This window comes from Pelodiscus sinensis, chromosome 14 (genome assembly GCF_052426305.1).
Source record: "Pelodiscus sinensis isolate ZL-2025 chromosome 14, ASM5242630v1, whole genome shotgun sequence".
Lineage (NCBI taxonomy): Eukaryota > Metazoa > Chordata > Testudines > Trionychidae > Pelodiscus > Pelodiscus sinensis.
In genome coordinates, this window is record NC_143065.1 from 43,559,009 (window position 1) to 43,581,597 (window position 22,589).

At 51.0% G+C, this 22,589-nt stretch overlaps 1 protein-coding gene across 3 annotated transcripts in view; it reads right to left on the bottom strand.

Annotated features, from left to right (window-relative positions):
* ITGA11 (integrin subunit alpha 11) overlaps positions 1-22,589 on the bottom strand; it is a 180,721-nt gene that overhangs the window by 26,171 nt on the left and 131,961 nt on the right. For all 3 annotated transcript variants that reach the window (XM_075896852.2, XM_075896851.2, XM_075896853.2), the window contains exons 16-21: positions 21,119-21,285; positions 15,613-15,755; positions 12,961-13,071; positions 11,460-11,545; positions 4,634-4,841; positions 2,592-2,690 (exon numbers count right to left, since the gene is read on the bottom strand). In XM_075896852.2, the coding sequence (XP_075752967.2) occupies positions 2,592-2,690; positions 4,634-4,841; positions 11,460-11,545; positions 12,961-13,071; positions 15,613-15,755; positions 21,119-21,285 (814 nt within the window). The remainder of the gene's footprint in view (positions 1-2,591; positions 2,691-4,633; positions 4,842-11,459; positions 11,546-12,960; positions 13,072-15,612; positions 15,756-21,118; positions 21,286-22,589) is intronic.

Consider the following 22,589-nt stretch of genomic DNA (forward strand, 5'->3'; position numbering starts at 1 on the left):
CAACATGGCACAACTTTCCAGCCACTCACACAGTGTGTGGGGGAACGATTGTGGATGACACATAACAAGAGAGGCTGGCAGGCTTCAAGCTGAGTCCTATCTTTCCAGGGAAAGGAGCTCCTGACTTGGTGGTTTGTGTTTTAAAATTGTGATTATTTCGAGGAGAGCACAAAAATCCTTTGTTTCAAAGGCCGGCCAGGCTCGCTGTGTGTCACGATTAACTCACATCTGAGGCACCGTTTCCACCGATGGCGATCAGACGCGCCAAAGAGCTGGTCCAACAACAATAAAATGTCATTAAAGGCAGGTCTGAAAAAAACCCCTGTGGCAATGACCTCAAACTGTCTGGGACTGCACAGCTGATTAGAATATTACAATTCTGCTCCTGCTCCCAGGGCCAAATTTGCCTTTCCAGCTTGTCTTTGTTTTGGCAGGATCTGGACTACCCGATGCCACGCCGATGCATTCTTAGCCCCTGTAGGTCATGTGGACTTGGCCTGCTCTGTCTTATTTTATGGCCACCAGCACATACGAGTGCGTGATTGCACGGCTGAAATTCGCCCTTCCATTATTTTCGCGCTTCAGTCAGGCAAAGGTTTCAGACGAATAGATTGTGTTGAGTCTGGAAAGGCTTCTATGACAACCTGCTTCTTTATTTTCCAACGTGTCTGCCTGTCACCCCAGTGGCTTCTCTCACACCATCCAGGGGATGGAGAGAGCTGCTAACTCTATTCTGGAATAGAGCTGGGAGTTGGCAGTTTAATAAACTACCAATCACTTTTGTTTTCTGGCTTAGAAGAAGAAAAAAACCCGTGTGAGTAAAAGCTGCCAGAAACACCAGAGATGTGAAATTTGAAGGCAGAGGCAAAATCATGCCCACGATTTTCCTTCAGCTCAAATGCAACACTGAAACCGGGCTTTCGATTTGGCTTGCGAAAACCTCCACATCCAGGGGTGCTCCATTGCCAGAATGGAACGCGGGGAGGAGATCTGGGTTCAATTCCCGAGTCTGCTGCAGGCTGGCTAGGTGTCCTTGGGCAAGTGACTTAATCTTGCTGTGCCTCAGTTCCCCATCCAGGGGCGCTGGGACAGAGAGGGACAGGCAGCGGGAGCAGATGGACAGGAGTAAGCAGGGGGCAGGATATTGGGGGGAAGAAATGATGTGAGAATGGGGCATTGGGGGAAGGGTCTGTATGGGGATAGGGTCTTGGGAATGGGCAGCATGAGGGTGAGAGGAAAAGGGGTAGAGCAAAGGGGTCTCCAGAGGGAAGGGGGCTGTATAGGGGCAGGGCCTCAGGAAAATGGACGGTGTGGGGGTAGGGCCTCAGGAGACAGGGCAGTGTGGGGACGGGGCCTCAGGAGAATGGGAAGTGGGGGGCAGAGCCTTCAGGAGACCTGGTGGTGCGGGGGCGGGGCCTCAGGAGACAGGGCGGTGTGGGGACAGGGTCTCAGGAGAATGGAAGGTGTGGGGGCGGGGCCTTCAGGAGACCGGGTGGTGAGGGGGCGGGGCCACAGGAGACAGGGAGGTGTGGGGACAGGGTCTCAGGAGAATGGGAGGTGTGGGGGCGGGGCCTCAGGAGACCGGGTGGTGAGGGGGCGGGGCCTCAGGAGACCAGGCAGTGTGAGGGTGGGGCCTCAGGAGACGGGTGTTGCAGGGGCAGGGCTTTGGGGGGGATGGGTGGCACGAGGATGTGGGCTCAGGAAGAAAGGCGGTGCCGGGGGGAGGAGGGGAGACCCAGAGGGAAAGGGGCTGTACATGGCCTCACACTTTTCGGGACCGTCTGCCACTCCTGGCCTCATCTGTCACACACAAGGTATTTTATGCCTTTCTCCCACCCGGTGTGTCTTGGGCTGTCCCACGGCATGTGCAAGGCGCTCTGATCTCAGTGGACCCTTTCAGCCTGACTGTGATTTGAAGAACAAGCGAGGTGTGTCTGTGAGCCCACCTATAACCAACCGGCTTTCAACTCAATTCATTCCCGTATCGGAGCAGGGTTTCCTAGATATTAGCCGGTACATCACGAACATGAATTCACAGGGATAAAAAGCACGATACCGAGGAGTTTCTCTGGAATTACTCCCAGTGAAAATGCCTTTAGGCACGACACACACTTCCCCGCTCTACTACGAGGGAGGTTTCTTTCCCTCTGTCGCACTCTCCCTTTTGTTTGTGCGCACATTCGCGTGAAGGGCTCAGGATCTCCAGCATGGTGAGTGAGGGGCAGAGGGTCCGGTTGGAAAGAAAGAAAGAAGAATTTAGCTTGTTCTACCTATGCAGGAACAGGGGACTCATTTTGTAAGGCAGGGACGCTGGTGATAAGTTACTAGCAGTGAGCCCACGTTAAGCCATGCCGAAAGATTAACGTCAGATTCGTGACTGGCTTCAATTCGGCTGCCGACGATCCGCTAGGATTCAATGCCGCTTTTATGCTGCTGAAACCTCCTTGCTGACCGATTGTCCCCGCTTTCTGACACAGAAAGGACAGCAAATTTGGCCCAGCCTTGTTGGGCCCGATCCTGACCCCAGCCCTGGTCCACGCCTGGGTGTTTCATTCGGGCTTGACGGGTGAAATAACGGAAACGGCCTTTACCTTCGCTTTGGCGCGGAAGAAGGGGTAGCTGACATTGCACACCTTCTTGTTGGGCCGCTTTTCTTCGTTCACGCACTCAATATTGACATCGGACTCGTCCTGCCAGGGAACACAAGAGGGTCCCGTTACCACAAACGGCAGCGCGAGCCACCGCCCATCTCTCAGGACGGCACAGCCGACGCTCCAAAACGACGGTCGCCGACGGCCCGACGTGCTTCCCCGGCGGTTCTGCTAAAACCATCGCAGGCTGCTCTGAAAGCCGCTGGCCAGCCCTCCTCTGGGGCGTGAGCGGCAGCGATGGAGGAAAAAGAGCCTCTGCCAGGTGGATCCGGCCCGTGGAGGTCCTGCCACGCCCCCGCCCCCAGGCCAGTTAGGCGCCCGCGCTGCTCACAGGGTGGGGGCAGAGCGGAGGAGGCTTCGCGCACTCCCCTGCCCCCAGGCCAGTCAGGGTGTGGAGGTGGGGGAGATGCGTGGAGCTTCCTTCACCTGCCACGGCCCTGCAAGGAGGCCTCCCCCCACCCGTCGATGGAGCCATGTAGATTAGGCTGAAATGAGGGAAATGAAGCCGCGATTTAAATAATCGCGGCTTCATTTAAATTTAAATGGCTGCCGCACTCTGCCGCCCAGCTGATGATCAGCTGTTTGTCGGCAGATGGGGCAGTCTGGACACGCCAATGTCGACAAGGAAGCCTTTGTTGACCGGCGCAGGTATGCCTTATGAAACGAGGTTTACCTGCGCCGGTCAACAAAGGCTTGTCGACAGCGGCGCGTCCAGACTGCCCAGATCTGCCAACAAACAGCTGATCATCAGCTGGTCGGCAGAGTGCGGCAGCCATTTAAATTTAAATGAAGCCGCGATTATTTAAATCGCGGCTTCATTTCCCTCATTTCAGCCTAATCTACATGGCTCCATCGACGGGTGGGGGGAGGCCTCCTTGCAGGGCCGTGGCAGGTGAAGGAAGCTCCACGCATCTCCCCCACCTCCACACCCTGAAGCTTCCGTTCAGTGCCCAGCCGGAAATTCAGAAAATACCGGGCATTGCACATGTCCAATATTTTCTGAAATTTTTTCCCGGGCAGAGAGCGCAAATACCAGACTGTCCGTTAGAAAACTGGACATCTGGCAACCCTAGCCACAAGGGTATGTTGGGGGGGTGGGGGTGGGTGATACTTTATTAAGAATTTTTCAGTTAAATCAGGCCTGCACCACATACGGCTCCCAATGCCCTTAGCCTCTCCTCTCCCAGCATCACCCTGTGCCCCCTCCCACCGACACCTCCCCTCATTGTCTCCACTTGGCCCCCTGGCATTTGTTTCTCTTGCACCTTGTTCCTTGGTGCCTTCCCCTTTCCTGACCTGCCCCCCTCCCCTCAGCACAAGCCCCTTCCCCTCCCCTACCTGGCTTCTGCCTTCTAGGTTGCGGGGTTGCCGGAGACTTTCTGAATCCGGCAGTTGCTGGCCATGACGTCACAACGCCACGTCCCTCCCTCTGGCTCACGCCCTGCCTCCTCACGCAGGAGCTGCACGCAGGCAACCCGGCCGTGAGAATCGCCCCTCCTCGGTGGTGCTCTGCTCCTCTGCCGGGCCGGCAGATCGGATGGGGCCGTGCCACCCGTAGTCATCATGGGCCGCACAGTGAGCCCCTGTGGGCCGCGTGTGGCTTGCAGGCCGTACATTGCTCAGGCTTGGATTTGAGCAATTCGCCATGAATGGACACCCTCAGCCGTGCCCAGATCCGGCCTGGTCTATCACAAGGCCAAAGGACTCTTTTTACGACCATGGAAGGGGCAAGGGAAATGCAACAGAACAGTGATAGTGCGGAGTAAACTGCGTGGACTAAAACACACGACTTTGCCAATCCCGCCTCCTTAGCATCAACAACGCCTCTTTATTGGCCCAATTTCGTTTCCGCTAAAGTCAGCGGCAAAACCTTCACCGGGGCAGGGCCGGTCAGTGACTGATGGTCATTTTTTTGCCTTACTGGCAATGAATTGCTCCCGGCACCAGTGCAAACGTATGGAGCGACCCCTCAGGGCTCTTACCTTCTGAATCAAGCTAGCAAACTGCAGATTCCTGGAGAAGGAAATGTTCAGGACAGCGCTGTAGGCGTTTTCGCCTTTGTTCTCCAGGATCGCTTCCACCGCCACCCTTCTCCGTGTGCTCTCGATGATAAAAATGGGCGTATCAAAAGACAGCGTGTAGGCGGCGCAATCCGACGGCGACTTCCTCAAGACTCTCCTGCAATACTCCCTGCAGGAAAAGCAGAGCATTAAAGCAGCGGCCATCTTGGCGTTGTGCTTAGAGGACTTCATCTGTAAAGCTCTGGAAGACACGTAGGACCTAAGATCGACTAGAATCAGGGGCTTCATACTCTAGAGAGTTTATCTGCGGATAGAGGATGCAGCTGACGTGATTGTTATGCATCGACACGCAGTAAGTTGAGCGCTGAGCGATTCCAATTGGGCAAATGAGGATTTATTTTTACTGCATGTCAGCTGGTTAAATAAAAGTACTGATCAGTTTGTATATAAGCCCGCTGGAAATGAGGAATTTGCCTTCAGCTATTATAGTGAATGCAAGACTCTCTGTGCAACAGTGTTTAATCCATATGGCTACGTCTACACTGGCACCCTTTTCCGGAAATGCTTATAACGGAAAAGTTTTCCGTTATAAGCATTTTCGGAAAAAGCGCGTCTACATTGGCAAGATGCTTTTCCGGAAAAGCACTTTTTGCAGAAAAGCGTCCATGCCAATGTAGATGCGCTTTTCCGCAAAAAAGCCCCGATCGCCGTTTTCGTGATCGGGGCTTTTTTGCGGAAAAGACTACTGGGCTGTCTACACTGGCCGCTTTTTGGAACAGTTTTCCGGAAAAGGACTTTTGCCCGAATGGGAGCAGCATAGTTTTTCCGGAGAAACACTGACGATTTTACATTAGATCGTCAGTGCTTTTCCGGAAATTCAAGGGGCCAGTGTAGACAGCTGGCAAGTTATTCCAGAAAAGCGGACAGTTCTTCTCAGCAGAAATGACCCCTAGATTTTTGTCTCTTTGGGGACCTGATCTGACAGCCTTCGAAGTCAATGGGTAGAGCTCCACCAAAAACACGGATCATGGAATCTGGTCTCCCCGGTGAAATCTGGCCTTTGGTGCACTTTTACCCTCTCCTTCAGAGCTGGGCATCTGGAGGACAGCAGCTGCTGGCTAGACCCCCAGCTCTAAAGACAGCACTGCCGCCAGCAACAGCACAGAAGTAACAGCACCAATGCCACCCTCACTTCTAGACTGCTGCTGGCAGGTGCCTGGGCAGCAACTGCCACTCCCCAGCGCGGAAGCAATAAGGGTGGCAATTCTGCAGTTCCGCTCGAATAGCTTTGCATTTATGGCCCCCTTTTCGGTCAGGCCCTCCAGTGGGAGAACCACGGACTCTTAGGGGCTTTGCAGGTTTATATTTTGTGATTTTTAAGTACATCTTCCTGCTGTGTTCCGATGCTGGGAAGTGCAAGCTTTCAAGCTCTGAACCGGTGACATGCGAGATTCTGAAAATGTCACGACCGTGACATTGACATCAATGGACCATGGATTTGGCAGGGCCCTGCCAACGGGAAAACTCCCCTGACGTCAGCGGAAGTTGGATTGGAAACTTGATGCAGAAGAGCAAACCATAAAAAAAACTGCGCCCGGCCACGATCGTTTGCCGTGGGAGCTGTAGACGGCGTTCAGAAATAGTGGCACACGTACAGTTTCAGATGAAACACGAAGGCCCCTATTCAGCAAACATCAGGCATCTGAACAGCTCCACTGAAGCCAAGGGGAGACTTACATACAGGAGTGGCCCTAGACGAGCTGCTGGCAACTGGCGCCCTAGGCGAAACGCGCAATCGGCACCCCCGCCTCCAAAGCCCTCAATGGCTGTTTATCTTGGCGCCCTACGGGACCGCCTAGTTTGCTTGTATTGACGGGCTGCCACGGCTTACATATGTAGTGTTAGGCAGGTGCTTAAATATCTTGCTAAATCAGGGCCAAAAGACGAATCAATGAGTAAGGACCACAAAATTTGGATTGGGGTTTTGACTGAGGACTGCTTGGATTCAGGGTTTTCATTCATCCTTTCAGGGGAAGGTGGGTTTGAGGTCATTATACTGGTTACCTTGAAGGGAAATTAGGAGGAGCATTTCCAGCAGATCTAGAGAGGTGATCAGTCCCCTTTATTCGGCATCTGGGCTGTGTCTAGACTGCATCCCTTTTCCGTAAAAGGGATGCAAATTAGACACATCGCAATTGCAAATGAAGCGGGGATTTAAATCCCCCCCCCCCACTTCATTTGCATAAACAAGGCTGCCGCTTTTTTCCGGCACGGAGCTTTGCCGGAAAAAAGTGCCAGTCTAGATGCGGATCTTTCAGAAAATAAACCCTTTTCCGAACGATCCCTTATTCCTCTTAAAATAAGGAATAAGGGATCTTTCGGAAAAGGCTTTATTTTCTGAAAGATCCCGTCTAGGCTGACGCTTTTTGCCAGCAAAGCTCCGAGCCGGAAAAAAGCAGCAGCCATGTTTATGCAAATGAAGTGGGGGATTTAAATCCCCACTTCATTTGCAATTGCGATGTGTCTAATCTGCATCCCTTTTCCGGAAAAGGATGCAGTCTAGACACAGCCCTGGAGTATTGCATCCAATTCTGGGCCCCCCATTACAGAAAGGATGTGGATGAATTGGAGAGGGTCCAGTGGAGGGCGACCAAAATGATTAGGGGGCTGGAGCATATGACCTATGAGGAGAGGCTGAGGGATTTGGGTTTGTTTAGTCTGCAGAAGGGAAGAGTGAGAGGGGATTTGAGAGCAGCCTTCAACTCCCTGAAGGGGGGTTCCAAAGAGGATGGAGAGAAGCTGGTTTCAGTGGGGACAGATGGCAGAATGAGGAGCAATGGGCTAAAGTGGCCATGGGGAGTTCTAGGTTGGATATTAGGAAAATCTGTTTCACTAAGGCTGTGTCTAGACTGCAGGCTTCTTTCGGAAGCAGCTTTTCCGGAAGAGATCTTCTGAAGAAACTTCTTCCGAAAGAAAGCGTCTACACTGCAAAAAGGCATAAAGAAAGCAATCTGCATTTTGGAAAGATAGTGTCCACACGGAATGGACGGCTTATTGGGCACCTGTGCTTTTTCCTCTTTCCTCTTCTTCCAAAAGAACTCATAAGAACAGCCATACTGGGTCAGACCAAAGGTCCATCTAGCCCAGTAGCCTGTCTACCGACAGCGGCCAACACCAGGTGCCCCAGAGAAGGTGGACCGAAGGCAATGATCTAGCGATTTGTCTCCTGCCATCCTTCTCCAGCCTCTGACAAACAGATAATTTCATGGCGGTTAGGTCCATAAATGGCTATTAGCTAGGGGATAGAAATGGACCTAACCACCATGAAATTATCTAGCTTCTCTTTAAACTCTGTTACAGTCCTAGCCTTCACAGCCTCCTCTGGCAAGGAGTTCCACAGGTTGACTATACGCTGTGTGAAGAAGAACTTTCTTTTATTAGTTTTAAACCTGATACCCATTAACTTCATTTGGTGTCCTCTAGTTCTTTTATTATGGGAACTAATAAATAACTTTTCTTTATTCGCCCTCTCCACACCACCCATCCTTTTATATACCTCTATCATATCCCCCCTCAGTCTCCTCTTTTCTAAACTGAAAAGTCCCAGTCACTTTAACCTCTCCTCATATGGGACCCGTTCCAAACCCCTAATCATTTTAGTTGCCTTTTTCTGAACCCTTTCCAAGGCCAAAATATCTTTTTTGAGGTGAGGAGACCACATCTGTACACAGTATTCAAGATGTGGGCGTACCATAGTTTTATACAGGGGCAGTAAGATATTCTGGGTCTTATTTTCTATCCCTTTCTAAATAATTCCTAGCATCCTATTTGCCTTTTTGACGGCCGCTGCACACTGTGTGGAAGTTTTCAGAGAACTGTCCACGATAACTCCAAGATCTCTTTCCTGATTTGTCGTAGCCAAATTAGCCCCCGTCATACTGTACGTATAGTCGGGGTTATTTTTCCCGATGTGCATTACTTTACACTTATCCACATTACATTTCATTTGCCATGTTGTTGCCCAATCACTCAGTTTGGTGAGATCCTCTTGGAGTCCCTCACAGTCTGCTTCTGTCTTGACTATCCTAAACAGTTTGGTATCATCTGCAAACTTTACTACCTCACTGCTTACCCCTTTCTCCAGATCATTTATGAATAAGTTGAACAGGATTGGTCCCAGGACTGACCCTTGGGGGACACCACTAGTTACCCCTCTCCAATCTGAAAATTTACCATTTATTCCTACCCTTTGTTTCCTGTCTTTTAACCAGTTCTCAATCCAAGAAAGGAGCTTCCCTCTTGTCCCATGGCCATGTAATTTACACAAGAGCCTTTGGTGAGGGACCTTGTCAAAGGCTTTCTGAAAATCCAAGTATACTATATCTACTGGATCCCCCTTGTCCGCATGTTTGTTAACCCCTTCAAAGAACTCTAATAGATTAGTAAGACAGGATTTCCCTTTACAGAAACCATGTTGACTTTTGTCCAACAAATTATGTTCTTCTACATGCTTCACAATTTTATTCTTTACTATTGTTTCGACTAATTTGCCCGGTACTGAAGTTAGACTTACCGGTCTGTAATTGCCAGGATCGCCTCTACAGCCCTTTTTAAATATTGGTGTCACGTTAGCTACCTTCCAGTCATTAGGTACTCCCATTGCCACTCATCTCTTTTCCCTAGCTAATACACCTGGGCCTGTTTATTACAGAACTGGCTGTCAGCCTTGCCTTTGCCTTGAGATGTAAGATGCAACTACACTTGGGTGACTCTTGGGACCGGGGCCTCGGGGGGGGGGGTGGAGGGGGGACAGGTTTGCAGAAATGTTGGTGGTGCCCAAAATGACCATGGACTACACTCCCTCCCCCCCACCCCTAAGGCTCTAGGAGGGACTTTAGGTGGGGGAGGAATGCGGGCGCTGGGAGGGAGTTCGGGTGTTGGGTGCCGGCTCGGGGGTGGAGCAGGCGATTGGAGGGCATGCTGTGGGAGGGAGTTTGGGTGTAGGTGTGGGGTGCAGGCTCTGATCCTGGGCAGGAGCTCGGAGTCCGGGGTGCAGACTCGGGGAGGGAATTTGGGGACTTAGGAGATAGGGAGGCATTTGGGGGCAGGATGGCAGGTGGAGGGAGAGGGTGCAGGTGCTGGAGGGAGTGGGGTGCATAAAGGGATGGATGTTGGGGGGATGAGTGGAGGTGCCACACTTACCTGGGGGCACCCCATTCTGGCAGTGGCTCCCGGACGGGTCTCTGGACACTGCTGCCTGCGCCCCCCCCACGCCGTACTTTCCCTGGCCCCGCCTGCTGCTGCTGGGTGAGTTAAAATGCTCTGGGGGAGTCCCACCGACAGCGCAGCACGTTAGAGCAGCGTCCTGGGACAGCGAGCGCAGGAGGCAGCCGGGGGCAAGTTTGGGTGGAGCCGGGCCCCTAACTCACCGCTCAGGGCTGGGGGTGACCGGGCACCTATGTGAGAGTCGGAGTAAAGCTTCCATCTAGCACAGCCCCTCGTGGCCTGGGGACCAGAGAGTCGGAGGGACTGGCCGTGATCCCTTGATCTGGCTTATGGTGGCTCTGGGGTTTCCATTTGTGGCGGAGTTGGTGAAAACAACAAAGAATTCACAGCCAGCGGGGGTTCCGGAATCAGGTCCCTCGCTCCCGTGTCCCCCCAGACAGCACGACCATAACAGACATTCGACTGCCGGGCTGAAGCCAGTTGCCCCGGATCAGAGATCAGCATGAGACCTAAGATGTGATTATTCCACTGCGGGGTCTTGACACCTTCCACTGACCAGTCAGAGACATGACGCCGGACGAGCTGTCCTGGGCTCTGTCGGGACAGTGGCTTTGTTCCCATGGAACACAGAATGGGGCAAAGTTAGGGTCAGACTCAGCAATCGTGGGGGGCTGCTTGGTGAATAACTTTCAGAACCAGGCAGGTTTAACTCCTTCCGCTAATGCTGTCAGTCAGACGCCAGCCTCTTCAGGCAGCTTGCTACTCTGCCTTTGGGCACAGGCAAGCCCGTGGCAATGTGGTTAGAGTTACAGGGGGGGAATCCAAACAAGAGCCTCATTTTGGGACTAAAAATGGAAAAACGTGATGAAAATGCCTCTGAAATCCGTTGCCGAGGGCAAACCAGCCCAGCCACATCAAACAAAGACTCATTATAATTTGATAAGCCTGTTGGAAACCACAACAAAAACTCCATAAAAACCACCCCTTCCCCAAACCAAACAAAAAATAATTAGGGCTGCGTGATTCATCTCCTGCATGCATCTCTTGATGGCGATGGATTTCCTTATTTGTTAACATGGGTGCATGTGTATGGGACGTGAACCACAGATGGTTAATTTCAGTGCAAAAGCCAAAACAGAGAAGGTATGTCGACACTGCAACGCTATTTTGGGATATCCTGAAGTAGCTATCCTGCGGCTTCACAGCAAGCCCGTTATTTTGGGCTCGCTATTCTGACGTCCCGGTAAACCTCATTCTACCAGGATAAGGGACGTTTCAGAATAGCGCTTTATTTCGAAATTGGGCTCTGTGTAGACAGTGCCAAATGACGAAATAAGCTCTTTTGAAATTGCAACAATATAAGATACGCAATGTGTGTAGCTCAGATTGCTTATCTTATTTCGCATTACGATGCAGTGTAGACACACTCAGGGAAAGAGGAAAACAATTCAGGACAAAATCCTCTGTAACGAGGTGAGTTAAACCTATGATCCGATTTCAGAAATCCTCTGCCTTTTACGACGTGACTTCCTGGAGGATTCAGTCTGGATTATCTACTCACGTGGTGGTTGGAATATCGTTTTTAGCATCCAGGACCAGGTCAGGGACACAGTGTTCGTCCTCATTGCATCCGTTCCAGAAAGGCACCTGAAAAGGGAGAACACACGAAATCCACATGGAGTTTTGATGTGCACTGCACACGGGGAGAGGAATTGTCACATACTGTGAACCCACACACTAAATGCTTAAAAAACAACACACACACCCAAAATTCACACCGCAAATAGACAATCCAAGAGCCATTCTTGATCGTCTGCCCAATGGGAAGGTAAAGGCGCAACAGTATTGCGTTAAGGGATACAGTAGAGGAGCAATCTTAGCTTTCCAATGGCTTTGGTTTTGCTTTTTTTCAATTGCAACCTGGAGTGCAAATCTTCCAAGCATCAGAACAAATCGAACATCCAGCCGGCAGAGACGTCACGCTTGATGTCTAATCACACCGGGAATACACACTCCATTAGCAGCTGCCTTCTTTGCTTTCTCTTTTGTTTACTTTAATTAAGACACGGCTGCTGTGATTTTTAAAACTCCAGGGCAGAGCCAGATACTCCGCGGGTGTAAATCAGTGTAGCTCCATCCCTGCTAATTTACACGGGGTGAGGATCTAGCCCAAAGTGTTTAGAGAAAATGATAATACAGGATGAACCTCTCTAATCCCACAGAAGCAGGCTTCACGGCATAGCATGCTGACGGTTTGGCAAAATGCAGCCATGTAATGCAACAGTTTAGGACAGGAAGTGAAGGCTACTGTACCCAAATGAAGTGACTAGAGGCTCTTGGGTAAGCACTTCAGTTAGAATGTAGGGTTAGCCCTGCTCCTCTTGCAAACACAGCTAGGGTGAGATGCAAGGCACATGTACGGGAAACTCCTGACCCATAAGTCTTTGCTACCTGCAGGAAAGCTAGAATTCTATCTCCCTAGGGGAAGACAAGAGCCCTGCTCCGATCACACTGGATCCAGAAGAGGGGAGCGTAACGTTGGTTCAGGGTATTGCATCCTTCGGAGTTGATTTTCTATTCCCCGTGGAGCATTCCTGGCCCCAGGGGGCAGTTTTAACGTATGCCCCAAAGCCCCCTGGGGGACTTGAGAATGTCCATCCCGTGCCCCCTTTGTGGTCGTGTCCCCCCCCTCCCTTATGCCGGGAGCTGGTATCTGGCATGGGGGGTGATGGGAGTTATTCCTGCTGGCTTTATATTAATCCTCCTCACACCAGGGGGATCTCCCAGGGATAGTCCCTGGGGGCACAGCTGGCACAAAGCAAACCTGCTCCACCTCCATCCCAGACCCCTTATCCCAGAGTGTGGCCCTTGACCCCTTACCAAATTCTTGGAGTGGCCCCCTCCCATCAAAAATTATTACCCACCCTCATGGAGCTGCTCTGTGCCTCAGTTTCCTCAGCTATACAACGGTGAGAATAAGCCTTAGCCACCCCCACAAAGCGCTCCGAGACCCGGGGGTGAAAGGTGCTCTTGGTAACTAGTGCACAGCGACCGTTACGTACGGAGACTTTCAGCGCAGTTGGCCAGCCGTCATCCAGCATGGGACCATGGTCGGGGCTCGCCAGCCCGTATTCGACTGAAAACGTCACGGGCTTCACATAGTCTGCTGTGTCCTAGAGGCAGAGAATGTAAGAACATATTTAGGGCACCTTGGCTATGTCTACACCGGCAGCTTCTTGCACAAGAACTCTTCCAGAAGAGAGCGCCTACACTGGCATGTGCTTTTACGCAAGAGCCTCCATGCCAGTGTAGACGCTCTCTTGCGCAAGAAAGTCATGTTGCCTGTCTACACTGGCCTCTTGCGCAAGAACAGTCGTGCAAAAGGGCTTATTCCTGAGCGGGAGCATCAGCGTTCTGGAGCAAGAAGCCCTGATTTCATACATTAGAACATCAGCGCTCTTGCGCAAGAGCACGCGGCCAGTGTAGACAGGCAGCAAGTTTTGGCACTAAAGCGGCCGCTTTTGCACAGGATCGCGCCAATGTAGACTCAGCTCTTGAGTATGTAGTTGTCTCCCTGACCGACTTGGCTGAGAGCCATTGATGGCACTTACCCTTCACAACATCCCCTGGCAAGGAGTTCCACAGGCCGACTGCATTGTGTGCAGATGTACTTCCTCAGGGTTTGTTGTAAACCCGCCATCTATTAACTTCATTGGCTGAGCCCCCTATTATGACCCATGCTAAATAACCCTTCCTTATTCACTTTCTTCACACCAGTCATGATTTTGTAGATCTTTATTCTAGTCCTCAGATTCATCTCTTCTCTAAAACGAACAGTCCCAGTCTTTTAAATCTCTCCTCATACAGAAGCTGTTCCACATCTCTAATCATTTTCATTCTCCTTATCAGCATCATTTCCAGTTCTCTTACAGGTTGAACCTTTCTATTCCCGCACTCTGATTCAGCCACATCTGTGGTCCAGCAGGATTCTAGTTTGCCAGACGTCCACTTATCATGGTGTGGCCAAGTTTCCCACAGTCCCATAAGGTTTGTTTACAGCCCCCAGTCCTGGCTCTGTGTTCTGTGTTGTGATTTAGCTCTAATTTACCCCTCCATGTCTTCTCAGAGGCCAGTAAGCAGTTGAAGTGTTGGTAACGCTGCTAGACAATATGGAGGTCCTGTGGTCTGGCAAATTCTCTGGTTCAGATCCTGTTGGTGCCAGATTAGAGAGGTTCAACCTGTATATCTTTTTGAGATGGGGCCACCAGAAATGCACACATTATTCCAGGTGTGGTGTATATCATGGCTTTATATAGTGGCAGCATGAGACTTTCTGTTTTATCATCTATCCCTTTCTTAATAGTCCTCACCATTGTGTTCGCTTTTTTTTTTATTGCCACCACACATTGGCGTGATGATTTTGGGGAGCTACCCCCAGTGACTTCAAAATCTCTTTCTTGAGAGGTAACAGTAATTTAGACTCTGCCATTTTGTGTGGATAGTTGGAATTATTTTTTCCAATGTACGTTCTTTGGCATTGATGAATACTCAGTTTCATCTGCCACTTTGCGTCCCATCTGCTCATTGTAGTGAGATCCTTTTGTAACGCTTGACAAATAGTTTTAAACTTATCTAGTTAGAGTAATAGTGAATCATCTGCAAGGCTATGACTAGACTACACCTCTCTGTAGACAGAGAGCTGTAGATTAGGCACGTCGAAATTGCTAAGGAAGCAGGGATTTAAATATTAGCATAAACATGGCCACCTTTTTTTCCCCAACAGCTTTTTCGAAAAAAAAAAAAATGGCAATCTAGACAGGGATCTGTCGAAAAATAAACTCTTTTTCGACAGATCCTGTATTCAAAATGAGATTTACAGGATCTGTCAAAAAAGTGTTTATTTTTCGACAGATCCCCGTCTAGACTGCCGTTTTTTTCCCGAAAAAGCTCCATGTCGAAAAAATAGGTGGTCATGTTTATGCTAATGAAGCGCGGGATATTTAAATCCCTGCTTTCTTAGCAATTTCGACGTGCCTAATCTACATCTCTCTGTAGACAGAGAGGTGTAGTCTAGACATACCTCAAATGTTGTTACCTTGCTATTCACACCTTTTCCAAGGTCCTGTATGAAGATGTTGACCAGTGCTGGTCCTATATAGATCAGTAGGAGACACTACAATTTATTTCTACCCTTTGTTATCTATCTTTTAACTAGTCACTGATCCGTGAAAGGACCTTCCCTCTTCTCTCACAACTGGTTACTTTGCTTAAGTGCATTTGGTGAGGGACCTTGTCAAAGGCGTCCTCAAAAGAGATCAGTGCTACCAGGTATGAATTCCAAACACGACAGTGCTGACATGATAAAAGGCTTTTAGAAAAAAGAATAAACCAGGGATCGGAAGGCGTTCAGACCCCATGCTGGCTCGCATAGCAGCCTGAGCAGCTATAAAATTTCAGCAGCTCCCTGGGAGAGGATTTCATCCTTAACCACATCAAACCCAGCCATAATAAATCCGGACGTAGAAATAAACCCTCGCCTGATTTCCAGCCATGTGATGCACTCCAGGCACATCCGCTTTGCCTCTTTGCTTGCTTCCTGATGTGTTTCTGTTTTGCATGAAGATCCTTGCCAAGCAGAAGTCTTCTACCTGGCTGGATCTAACTCTCCACTGACTACCAAGGGAATCTCCAAGTTTGGTCCCATTTCTACTTACCAGGACGTGAAAATGTAGCTTGTCACAGTGTTCTTCTCCGGCCGACAACGTGACCAGCTTCTGAGTGTGCCGGTCGCTGTTTTCATCCAGATGAGCCCGAGGCGTGTACCGTCGCTCGTCGATGGTGGCGTTGTATTTTAACCCTGGGGAGGGAAATACGTGAGTCTGATTTCTTCCTCGCCTTACGTGTTCACGTGGCAAAGCCCCAGCTCCATCCCGTTTTCTCCCAGAGCTTTCAACATTCTCCTACCAGAATAAAATGAACAGCTTTGACCGGTTAGTGCATGGGAGTCAAAATGTCACCAGCAGAGCGTACCCTCTTTCAAACAAGAGTCTAATTCAGAGGACGGAAGGCGACTCTTGGTGGGCACCACGGTGCCCTGGTAAGAAGCTGGCTGAATTGCAGGTCATGTACGGTATAACGAGACAGCCCTCACATTGTCCTGTGTCTATGGAATCCCCACACCTTGGGTATGGGGCATTGTCCTGTGGAGTAGCACTGAGACCACGGAGGGTGTGTCTAGACTGCACCATTATTTTGAGATAACTACCGTTATTTCGAAATAATGCGAGCGTCTACACAGCCGTTCCGTTATTTCAAAATAATGGGTGACTTATTCTGAAGTGTGTAAACCTCATTCTACAAGGGATAACGCCTCTTCCGAAATAGCTATTTCAAAAGAAGGTGTGTGTGGATGCTCCACTGCTGCTATTTCGAACTAGCCCCTCACCAGGGCCGTTCTACGTTATTCCTCCCCAGTGCCTCCTGGGGCTCTAAATCGAGATAGCACGTCTACATTAGGGAAGCCTGCCTCGGACTCATTCTGAGGCTTCCCTGCAGTGTAAACGTGCTATTTTGGAATAACTATTCCAGAATATTCAGGGGGTAGCTGAGTTAGTCTGCTAGGGTATGTCTACACTCGCCCCCTAGTTCGAACTAGGGAGGCAAATGACGCATACTTAAGTTGCTAATGATGTGCGGGATTTAAATATCCCACGCTTGATTAGCATATTCGCGGCCGGTTGCCATTTTTAAAAGCCAGTAGCCTGAATTAACTTGCCGCATGTAGACGCGGTAGTCTGATACAAAACCCTTCCCTCGAATTAACTGTTACTCCTCCGGGAACCCGGCTTTTTAAAATGGTGACCGGCCGCGAATATGCTAATCAAGCGCAGGATATTTAAATCCCGCGCTTCATTAGCAACTTCAGTATGCTTCATCTGCCTCCCTAGTTCGAACTACGGGCAAGTGTATACATACCTTTACAGAAAAACAACAACAAATGGTCTGGTAGCACCGTATAGACTAACAAAACAGGTAGATTGTATCATGAGCTTTTGTGGGCACAGCCCACTTCTTCAGATGACCGGAGTTATGAGTTTAGGATGTGCACACTCAAAATAAATAGGAGAGGGGAAGGGGAGGGTGCAGCTGAAACATAAAACAGGACTGTGTAGCACTTTAAAGACTAACAAGATGGGTTTAATAGGTGATGAGCTTTCGTGGGCCAGACAATTATTGGACCTAACCAAGTGAGTTAGAAGATCAAGAACACATATTCCTGCGCATCCAGAAATATAATTTATGCTATCATGTGCCGAAAGTGTCCGTCTGCTATGTACATTGGACAAACGTCTCAGACACTTCGCCAAAGGATCAATGCCCACAAAACAGATATTAGACAAGATCACAAAGAAAAAACAGTTTCTTGCCATTTCAACCAGAAAGGACACTGTCTCAACGACTTGATTACCTGCATCCTGCTTCAAAGGCCTTTTAAGACTTCACTTCAAAGAGAATCCTCTGAACTGTCATTCATGCTTAAATTTGACACTTTACATGCAAATTTGAATAAAGACGCTAATTATCTTACCCATTACAAAGAGAGCTTCCCCAATTATCACCTCTTAGATCATTAGCTCACAGACATTTACCTCCCCTCCCCCATCCCCCTTCTGTTCTGAAATTTGGTTTGTCCTTTTCATATGTGTTCACTTTTTTTTAATTGCATCCTTTGGTATATATGGTTGTGACAATTTTCTTCCACTATTTGATCTGAGGAAGTGGGTCTGGCCCACGAAAGCTCATCACCTAATAAACCATCTTGTTAGTCTTTTAAGTGCTACACAGTCCTGTTTTTTGTTTCACCTGAAGACTGGGTAGTTAAAAGGAAGCAGATAAGATTGAAAGTCAATAGATAGGATCCTTCCTGACGTAAGAGTCTACACAAAGAGCTGTTGGCACCTTGAATGGTAGTGTCCCAACTAACTTTCATTACAGTTGAGACCATTAGCATGTGAATTGAATTTGCGGATGAACTCTAATTCCAATGCCAGCTCAGCCTGCCTTCCCCAGCTCTGCTCTACCTTCAGGAAGCCTCCTCCTTCCCTGGCAGTCAGGTCCCACCTGCTCTCTCTCCAGAGCATCAGTCAGTTCTCCCCCTCCCACCAGGAGCCCTTCTTTATATGGCCCCCAGCTGGGTCCTCATTAGCAGAGCTGCCTCAGCTGGGGCTCTGCTCTCAGCCCTTGCTCAGGGCTGGGGTTTGCCCCTCAAAGGCCAGTGCAAGGCAAACGCCCTGTCACGGGGCTGTTAGCAGAAGTGTTGGGAAGAGAGGTAGTGTCGAAGGCAGGCTAGAGCCAGGCTAGGGTGCAAAGGGTTTCACACATCAAAGCTAATCCCATGACAAGCCCTGGAGAGCTGGGCAGGCTCCATGGCTACTACGTTCCACACGACAAATATCCCAAGAAGAGCAGCAGCTGGATTCTGCACCGGATGATGCCTAAGAGGGGCTCCCTGGTGTGCACACTTCAGTGACCAGATCTGTAGCTTACACAGGTAGGGCAACTGTGGTGAGGTCAGAGGACAAAGGTCATACCTTTCTGGCCAAACACAGAAGGCAAAGTGGACACCTGCAATACCTGAGAACCCAGGGCCAGCGTTCCCAGAGAGATTCAGGTGCCACCCAACTAATTAGCAGAGTGCCCACAGTTAGTGCTTGTTCTGGTGGTGCACATCAGCACAGGCCTCGGTGCATCGAACAAAATTTATTCCACACATGGATGAAAAAATGCGTGGGACATTGCCCAGTAGTCAGGCATTTAGCATTCAGGAGCCATGTTGGGCTCTCTCACAGACATTTTAAATGTATTTCCATTCCTGTTTCCACACTACACCACATAAATGGGTCATTTCAGGCCTCTGAGTACTGATGCCCGGGCTGTTAAAACATGTGTCTGGTGTCCACTCATGAAGCTCTGTACTGGTTCTGAAAGTGCTCTTTCTGTTCTGCATTTCCTCCCTTCCGTGCGTCGCGAGAGCATTTTTCTTTTTAAATACAGGCAGTCCCCGACTTACGCGGATCTGACTTATGTCAGATCCACACTTATGAATGGGGCTTTTCTCGCCCTGGAGCTCACGGGCGGCAGGTCGCCACCCGTGTCCTCCGGGGTGAGAAAAGCTTCTCCTGGTCTCCCTGGTTTGCTGGGGGGGTCCAGCGGCTTTGCTGGACCCCCCCAGCAGACCAGGGGGACAGGAGCAAAGCCGCGGAGCACGCCCGCAGTGGGACAGCTGCGGCGCGCCTGGGCTGTCCCGCTGCGGGCGTGCTCCGCGTCTCCCTGCAGACCAGGGAGACGGGGAGCAAAGCCGTGGAGCACACCCGCAGGGGGACAGCTCAAGCGCGCCCAGGGAGCTCAATGAAGCGGGGAGTTAAATATCCCCCACTTCATTAGAATAAAAATGGCCGCCGCGCTGTGCCGGCTCAGCTGATTGTCGGCACAAAGCGGCAGTCAAGATGTGGATCAGATGGCAAGGAAAGCCTTTGTCGACCGATGCCTTATGCCTCATGAAATGAGGTTTAGAGGATCGGTTGACAAAGGCTTTCCTTGCCGACCGATCCCCGTTTTGACTGCCGCTTTGTGCGGACAAACAGCTGAGCCGGCACAACGCAGCAGCCATTTTTATTCTAACGAAGCGGGGGATATTTAAATCCCCGCTTGTTGACTATGTCGGTATGTCTAATTTACATGCCAGTCGGCAGAGGCATGTAGTCTAGACATACCCTGGGATATAACCCGCCGCGTCTCCTCTGACCTCCAACATAGCTCTGTGACGCCTTCTTCTGCAAGCTTGAACGTGACCGGGCGAGTTAGAAACAGAATCAGCTGGGGCCATTCTAGAGGGAAACCCTAGTGAAATCAGTGGGAAATTTGCCGTTGCCTTCACGGGAGCCGTGATTTTGCTCCTCACATGTGGTCATGGCACTTTACTGAACGTGGCGGAGGCGTCCTTGGAGGCCACGCCACTTTTGTTTCCTGCTGGCTCGTGCTGAATCACTGCCATCCCGGGCATAGCGTCGCACGGTGTTTGAAAGCCAACCCCCGCTGCTCGGCTCACAGAGGCTCTGTGAGATGAGCCAAGTCCCGAGGCAGATGGCCCCCAGATGCAGCCTGCAGATGCAAGACCCAACGCTGCCGACTCCCACACAGAGCGTGGCGTCAGCCCCCACAGCACAGGTTCGGGAGGGCTCCCTTTGTAAGCCAGAGGGGCCCCGAACTGAGCGGGAGCCAGGGTGAGAGACTTATCACTGCCACCTATTTGGCCTTGTTTCCTGGATCTTTGCAAAGAGCTCGGAGCAGCAGAATTCATCGGCGCTCAGAGCAAACGCTGAGTAGGCAGCGCTGGATGCGGATCGGCTGGAAAATCTCCTTTCCGGGAGTCGGAGATCTCACCGCTCCCGATCCAGCCTAGGACCTCAGTGCATGTTCCAATCTAGGGTGATTTTCTTTAATAAAACTTGCCTAGCGATTAATTGTTGCTCCATCTTTTCTGCCTGACAGCGAGAGCTGCCTGAGCTCATCTCCCCGAGGACTTTCGACTCGTTTTTATGAACGCAGACTGGGGGAGCAGGGGTCACACAGAGGCTAACTGGGTTGTGTGCTAGCCGTAACCCCCTGCACGGGGCAGTGGTCATGGGTGGCAGGTGTGCGAGGCAGGGGGAGGCGTTGTCTTCCCGAACCGCCAGCCTGGCCCCGCCCAGACTCCGCCCCCAGAATGCCTGCTGTAGGCGTATTGGAGGGGGAGTGTTGCTGCTCCTGAGCACCGGGGCCAGGGAGGTTGGAGCCATGCGCCTTCCCCGCTCCCTGTGCTGAGGGGGCGGGGAGGAAGCTTGGGTCCCGTGGGAGGCGGGGCCTCAGAAGAAGGGGCGGGGCTAGGGTGGAGGCTTGCCTCCCTCAGCCCTACCTTCACCCACTGCCCATGGCTGATCAAAAGGCCTGGCCCATCCGGGAGTAAGAGTGCTGGTTGAAAAGGAGCCGGGCGGGGTGGAGAATGGGTATGTCCGATAAGACCAAGCACATGGGTTTAATGCTCTCCTCCCCCTAGAACAGGCTCTCAGCTCCTTTTTGTCTCTGTCTCTGCTCCGGCTAGTAGACAGGAGTGGCTTGGCAGAGCGCTCACCAGCGCGGGCCGGGGAAACCCGAACGAAAGAGCAAGGGTAAGTCACTTACCCACACTCGCTGTCTGGAAATGGGCCGAGAGGAAGAGCGGCATGAAGCAGATGAAGGCAGACATGCAGGCGGCGTCCTTCCCATTGCGCTTGCAGTCCTTGTTGAAGATGTTGATTTTGGAGGGCTCGAATCGAATGCTGGCATTGATCTGGACCACGCTGCGGGACCTAGAGGGGGGAACCGGGCACACGAGTTATTCCCTGGCGCGGGGGGGGGGGGGCTCGTCTTTGGACATCCACCCAGTGTGGAGCATCTCAACCAACTTCTTCACACCCCTGCAGAGCCTGTACCAGACCAGCTTCCTCCTCCTACATGGCTGCAGCACCCCCCTTTCAAAGCACCTCTCCTTAACACAGGTGTTCCCAGGAGGTGACGGCGGAGCAGGCACCGGCCGGGGAGTAAATTCAGGCCGGTGAAGTGGATCTAGTGATGAACTAAGACCGGGAGAGGATGAAACCCGACCGGGAGAACAATGAGGAAGGAGAGTGCTACATGGGGCTATGTGACATGGGTTCCATGTGCTTGCGGGACATCTGACTAAGCATGACCCCAGGTGATAACATGGCCTGCACAGACCGCAGGCCCCTGTTGCTCAACGATCCGTCTCCAACTGGGGAAATAACTGCAGACTGGTGGGCGATGGAGAACACTCCTGAACGTGGAGCCAGGTTCTCCTCTGCAATCCCATTGGCTTCTCCGGAATGGCCATGCTCAGAACGGAGAGAGGAATTTGGTTCTCTGCAAACACGGAGAGTTTTTCAGAACCAACCCTCACGTGGTATAAAATGGCTGTAGCCCCCTTACTGTGCTAATTGACATCCGCTGACAGTCTGTCCGCCTGCCCGCAAGGTGCTTTCCAAAAACTAATTAAGGCGTTGATATAGTCATCTATCGATCTGTTTTAGAAATGTGCCTCTGTCTGTTTGTTCAACAACTCCTAAACGAGAAGAGCTAGAACGACCAAATTTGGGATGCCGCTTCCTCTTCTCCTAACTTAAAACAAGGTCAGGGTTGGGTTGTGCCAGGACAATGGGATGTGCCCAGAATGAGATTGTTTCTCAACAAATAAGGGAGGGGTCTTGTAGGAGGGAGTTATATTGTGGAATGGCCACAGGGGGGCAGCAAGAGCCCCGGCAGGAAGCTACAGCTCCTGACACCTTGGACAGTTCTGGGAAGCGCTGGCAGGAGGCATGCGTGGCCCTCCCTTCCCCTGGGGTTGAGACTGGGGTGCACTGGTAGGAGACATGCACAGCCTCCTCCTTCCCCTAGGATGTGCTTGGGAAGTGCCAGCATAACCCCCCCCCCCTGCCCCAGGCCGACCCAGGGAAAAGCCAGCCGCCAGAGTGCACAGAATCATCCCCAACCCGGGCCGAACCCGAGCAGCACTGAGTAAGTCTTCTACTTTATTAACTAAATAAAACCAAGAGCTCTTTGGGAAACAACATTAATTTTGTTTTTTGTCTGAAACTCC